The sequence below is a fragment of the Taeniopygia guttata genome, chromosome 6 (genome assembly GCF_048771995.1).
Source record: "Taeniopygia guttata chromosome 6, bTaeGut7.mat, whole genome shotgun sequence".
Classification (NCBI taxonomy): domain Eukaryota; kingdom Metazoa; phylum Chordata; class Aves; order Passeriformes; family Estrildidae; genus Taeniopygia; species Taeniopygia guttata.
This window is the reverse complement of record NC_133031.1, coordinates 24,466,609-24,472,608: the sequence shown is the minus strand read 5'-3', so window position 1 is coordinate 24,472,608 and position 6,000 is coordinate 24,466,609. Positions and strand designations below refer to the sequence as shown.

The window sequence follows — 6,000 nt, the reverse complement described above, 5'->3', positions numbered from 1 at the left end:
TTTGCACTAAGTGATCACATTTATTTGAATATTTTGCGTGTGTGTGTGTGTATGTGTGTGTGTGTGTGTGTGTGTGTGTCTAAAATCGGTTACAGAATAAATACCTGTGCCTTATAGCAGGAAGTCCACTTTTTTTTATACAAAGTGCTTGTTACAGGAAGTTGCATCAGCGATATACAGGAGGGGAGTGCGTTTCGGTCACACTTCCCCTCCTGAAAACTAGAACAGATTTTTTTTTATTTCTTTATTTGTGTTTTTTTGTAAAGTTTGTTTTCCCTTTTTTTTTTTGTGCATTAAATTTCCTGCCATTGTGTATTTACAAATCTCTGAAAGAAGGAAAAAAATGCCAATATGCATGAGAAGTGGCCTTGTAACACAAAAAAAAAAATCAGCCTTTAAAAAAAAAAAAGTAACAAACCCAAAATCTACAAGTATCATTTCATACTGAATCAATGATAGATTTTTTCTTTTTTTTCTTTTTAAGAAGGGAAAGAAAGGGGTGGGGAAAAGGGAAAAAACTGAACCAAACCAGAAAAAATTAACTCGGAGAAATAGAAAGAGAGAAGGTGCCATCGTCCCTTCTGAAGTTTTCCAAAGGCAGAGAGGAGCGAGGAAGAGCACAACGCACAGACCCAGATGTCCGACTGAAATCCCCATCAAATTTCTTCTCGGCAATTTCTCCCTTGTGTTTACCCAGCAAGGGGCAGGAAGGACTTCCAAAATTAAATTAAAAAAAGGCATTAAAATGAAAAAAATTATTTCATCTTTAAAGGATTAAAAAAAAAAAAAAAAAAAAAAAGAGATATGATAGAACAACCCTCCCCAAAATCCTGGAGGGGCGTGAGGCAGGGAAAAAATCGGGTTTGATTTAAAAGGGGGGAAAAAAAAAAAAAGAAAGCCAAACCAAACCAGACTTTTCTCTCTGAACACGTCATCGAGCGGGACTCTCCAGAGAGTGTGACGGTTAACTGGTGACGTAGTGTTTGGCCGACGGCTGGCCATAGACCCTATAGAAATCCTGCCGCCCGTGCTGCTGGGATGCGTCAATCCATTCCCTCACGGCAAGTCCCGGGAGCGACTGGGGCACGGCGGGGGCGGGCGGCAGCGGGTGGGAGTACTCCTGCGACGACACTGTCCAGGGGAAGTGCCCCGACCGCGGGTAGGGCTGGTGCCCGCTGTGGTTGGACACCGAGGAACAGTAACAGTTATCCACGGAACAGACGAGGATTTTGCGCCCGCCGTACTGGGAGAGCACGGACTGCTGAGATGACGTGGTGTTGGGGTAGTGAGATGGGTTGAAGACGGAGCCCGAGTGCACCGGCTGCGGGCCGCTAGGAAGTCCAACTATGTGCTGCGTGGAGCTACAAGGCACCATGGCTTGTGCGGACTGCCCCTCGCCAGCCGAAGCGCCCTGGCTCATGTACTGGCTCGCCACAGTCCCTGACGATGGCTCGAGGAAGCTGCCCTCGGGAAAGGCGGTGGAGTGCTTGCGCTTCTCCGCGCCGGAGTTGCTGACGGTGCAGGGGTACATGGGGATACTCTGCAGGAAGGGGACGGGGGTGCTCAGAGGACCTGCGGAGGGGAACAGGAGAGGGGGATTGTATTAAGCACAACATGGCACAGCTCCAGGGTGCTCTGGCTCTGATCTGAAGCTGCAATGGAGCCCTGAGACCCACATTCCAGCCCCGCCCCACCAGTGGCAAACCATGCACACACAGCCCTGTGCAGGTGGATTCAGTTCAGGGCCCTTGCCAGTGGGCTCGGAGCAGCCGTGGGCACTGCTCTGCAAACAGCTCATCAACACAGTCCCTAATGAGCAGAGTGGGACAGCCTGGGGGATAAACACAAATGCCCCAAGGAGAGGACTGGGAAGCCTCCACAGGATGTGGTCTGCTCCCAGGCATTGGCTGGGGGCTGTGGGACCATGCCAGCCCCTGGCTCTCCTTGCCCACATGCTGACCTCCATCGTTCCACATACCTTTTCCTGGCAATGCCCAAACCCCCAAAAGCTCTGTATTTCAGGATTTTGTGCAACCCCAGAACACAGCCATTTCACAAGAAAGGAAAATGCTCTGGGGAGAATCAGGAACTGGCTTTCTGACTCTCCCTGCTGACTGCAGACGGGCTCCAAGGGGTCCCTGCCCCAAAGAGCTCTCCCCATCGTTTTGTATTGGGATCTGCAGGGCAGCCACCTATGGATACAGGAGGTAGTGAGGTTCCATGCCCTGCACCCCTCAGGTTTCACCCACCTTCCAGCAACTTCCTCAGCTGCTTCTCCTTCTTGGCGATCTCGTTCAGGAAGAGCTTGGAGTTGAGGTGGCCAATTTTGGGTGGGGGTAGGCTGCCACCTGTACAGTTCTGAGTCCTGTTGGGGATGGCAGACAGAGAAGTGTGAATTACAAGGTAGACTCACGAGAGGGACAGCTCCTCCCCTCACACCCTCCTGGATACAAGCCCCCTCCCTCAGGTAGGGGACAGAAGTGAGCTGGCTGTCTCTGGCAGGCAGGACCTTCCCTGTCCAATTTTGCTTGAATGTCCCCAGCCAGGGCACACCTCCTGCAGTCCCTGTCCCCACTGCATGGCCATCCCAGCTCATCTCTGCTCTGCTAGCACTGGCTTTAACCCCCTGCCCTGCCTCTGCCCAGTGGAGCTGGATGGAGCCCCGCACCCCAACCCGGCTGGTCCCATCCTCTGCTCTTCCACAAAGCACAACACTGAGTTTCCCCTAGTCCACAGGGAGGACCTGATTCAATGGCTGCACGAGGGGACTTTTTCCTCCTCCCAGAGAGGGAAGCTGAGCATGGCACATGCCTCTCCCAAACCCTGTAGCATCCCTGGCCCCGGTCTTCCTCTGGATATTGTGCTGCTGCCACCCCTGTGGACATGAACACGCCCTTCCCCCCAAACACGTCTGTCCCACTGCGCTTACCTGTCCATTAGGATTTTCACAGACTTGGTGTTCTAGAAGTGGAAGGAGAAACTCTGGTCAGTAATGCCAATCCCTGCCACGGTGGCCATGCCCCCTTTCATTGTTAGCTTCCATGGCCCCCAGGAGGGGACAGTCTGACCACAGGCACTGAGCTCCCTTTCCCCCATGGGCTGCTCCAGCCCCATCTCCAGCTGTGGCACCTCCTCATTTGAGGCCAGAAGTGAGCCCGCTTCACTTCTCCTTGGCTTCTTCCACTGCTGAGAACTCCGGAGGCATCAGCCAGCCCTGCAATTGTCCCCATCCTGCTCCCCCACCACACCCCACACATACCAATCCTTCCCACACAACCAAACCTCCCCACAGCCCCCGTCCCACCCTGGCATAGGCAGCTTGTCTTACCTTCATGAAGTTGATGTCCTCAGTTTTGTCAAACATGACCTGGACAGAGCTGAGGAGCTTCTTGGCCTCCTGCATGCGTTCATTGAGGTGCAGAACCTGGGCCGCATTCTCGTTGCAGAACTTGGCCTGGGCCTTGTCCAGGATCTCCATGGTCTTCCGCAAGTCCTCATCCAAGATCTGGTGCATCTTCTCGTACTGCAGGCGCACCTCATCCTTCAGCTGGCTCACCTTCTCCTGGGGAGAGGAGCAGGGTCAGGCCCTCTGTCCCCTTCGACCTCTTCCATGATGTCCCAGGTTCTTTCTCAGAATGCAACCTGAAAGCTGCATCCCAGCTCTGCTCTCCTGCAACACCCAGACAGCTCAAACCCTGCTGTCAACTCCCACATGGGAGGGCTTCTATGTGCCAGAGACCCAACAGGGACACTTTGAAGGTTTGATTGGTTCAGCAGATTCCTGGACGTACTTCCTGGGGTGTGTGTGGGGCTCACCTCCAGAGACCCAATGCCAAGAACAACCTGCTGCACTGCCAACAGATTTTTCCCCTGAAAAATCCCACCCATCCCCATCAGCATACCCTTCCCCATCTTCATCCTCATTGCCAGCCCCACTCCATGCTGGAGACACTTCATGTTCCAGAGGCTGAGGGACTCTAAGCACCACAAGCACTCCCTTCCTGAGAAAGGCTGTGCTGAGCTGAGGACAGGATGTGCCATATGGTATTTAAGGACAACCTTGTTCCTCACCTCCCAAATCAACCCAGGGCCCATGAGGCTGCAGAGCAGCTCCAAACATATTTTGTCTCCCAAAATGATGACTGATGATACTGAAATGGAGGCTGGAAGTCTGTACAGATACTCCTCCCCTGCAAGTCTGCCTTCCTCCCTGCCCACCTGTCCCCACTGTGCCATAGGGTGACAGTCCCAGGACTGGCTGTGGCAGGGTGGAGCACTGGTTACCTCGACCAGCCGCTTGTCTGATTCCAGCTTGTAGAGCTGCTCCTCGATGTCCTGCTCCCGCTCCTCCAGGCGGTCCTGCTGCTTCATCAGCATCTTCTGCAGAGATGAGGGAAAGCAGCATCGTCAGAGCCCAGCAGCTGCGTGTGCCAGTGAACATCAGTGCTGCCCACACTGGCTCTGCCCATATGGTTCAGGAGGGATGGTGCTTTTTCCCAGCAGGATCCCACTGCCAGGTTGAAAGCCCCCGCATAGCTTGTGGAGCTGGAAGCTTGGTTATTGCAATGGCAGAAATAGCAGAGGGGCTGTGTGTGCCGGGCTGGGTCCCCTGGATGGGGGCAGCACCTCAGGTAACTTTCTGCAGCCCAGTCAGTGGGGCTGGATCAGGGACAAGCCCTGGGGACTGTGGAGGAGACACCGAGAGGCTCATCCCCCACTAAGGCAGTACCATTTTGAGGCCCTATTGCCAGCAGGCTCCTGTGAGACATCACCACCTCCCTCACACTCCCATACGCCACGCCAAATCGTTTCTCCCTTCCCCGCCTCCTTGACAAGCCCCAGAGCCACTGTCAGCGTAATCTGGAGGGACAGAGTGAAGAGGAACGGAGCATCCCCCCACTACACTGCCAGCCCACAGCCCCACTCCATGGGGCTGGGCCTGGGCCATCCACTGAAAAACTGGGACAAAACCTTATCCCCAGCTATCAGCACAAGTGCCTTGCTCCTGCATGCTTCCCAGCCAGGACAAACCCACTGCCCATCACAGAAGGGCTCCATCCCTGTGAGCAGGAGCAAGGCTTCCCAAAACACCCCTCAAAATCAACTGCAAATATTCTCCTTCATATTTACTGGGGGGAAAAGCCAGGACACCAGCAGGGCGAGGAGAAGGGCTTCGCCTGGCACAGAGATGCAGCGTTCGAGACTCAACGACGGGGGCGAGATGGAAAGAAACCAGCAGCAAGAATGAATTTCGAGGGGATTATTGCTATTATAAACCGCCACTCGGGAATTTATAATCAAGTAATTAATTCCTGGACGAGGCGGGAGGGGGAGGGTGGCAGAGGCGCTGCCGGGATTAATTGCATTGCAGGGAAAGGCTGTCACCTCCGACTCAATTCAGGAGCAGGAATGCGAAGCCTCCTCCCTCCTGTTGTTTTTCTTAAGGTCTCAGGCACCTCCAGCCTTACTGTCACTGGGCTCCTAACACTAATAATAACGAGGAGCTAAAAAAACCCAGCTTCCCACTCACAGGCACACTCCACATGCATCCTCGGGATGCACACGTGTGCACCCACCCAGGCACATGCAGACAGACACACAGACAGCACATCCACTGGAACACGGCTGAGGGGCAGTCACAGCAACACAGAACCCCAGCCCATGGGGGGACATTTGCTGTGCTTGTGTACAGAAACACAGGGGCCTGTAGCATCCACAGGCATCACTGGAAACATCCACACTGAGAAAGATTTGAGGCATATGTTAAAAATCTCCTTTTTTAATTGTAAAATGATCGTTATTTGTGCTGCTGCAGCATCATGAGGCTGCAGTCCACTCCCAGGCTTAACACCAGGGGAACTGAGCTCTGGAGAGTGAGTGCAACACCACTTGCTTGAACCTTGAAGAACCAAGGGTGCAGTCAGGAACTATGTCCTAGGTCCTGTGACAGCAGCCAGGCCTGAGTGTGGAGCTGCTGGGGGTTTCTCTAGGGGCTCAGAC

General features: G+C 53.7%; 1 protein-coding gene across 1 annotated transcript in view; it reads right to left on the bottom strand.

Moving 5' to 3' along the window:
* TRIM8 (tripartite motif containing 8) overlaps positions 1 to 6,000 on the bottom strand; it is a 30,348-nt gene continuing 24,348 nt past the window's right edge. Inside the window, exons 3-7 of the mRNA XM_004174840.6 lie at positions 4,285 to 4,380; positions 3,329 to 3,562; positions 2,930 to 2,961; positions 2,250 to 2,365; positions 1 to 1,572 (exon numbers count right to left, since the gene is read on the bottom strand). Of these exons, the coding sequence (XP_004174888.4) occupies positions 965 to 1,572; positions 2,250 to 2,365; positions 2,930 to 2,961; positions 3,329 to 3,562; positions 4,285 to 4,380 (1,086 nt within the window). The 3' untranslated portion in view covers positions 1 to 964. The remainder of the gene's footprint in view (positions 1,573 to 2,249; positions 2,366 to 2,929; positions 2,962 to 3,328; positions 3,563 to 4,284; positions 4,381 to 6,000) is intronic.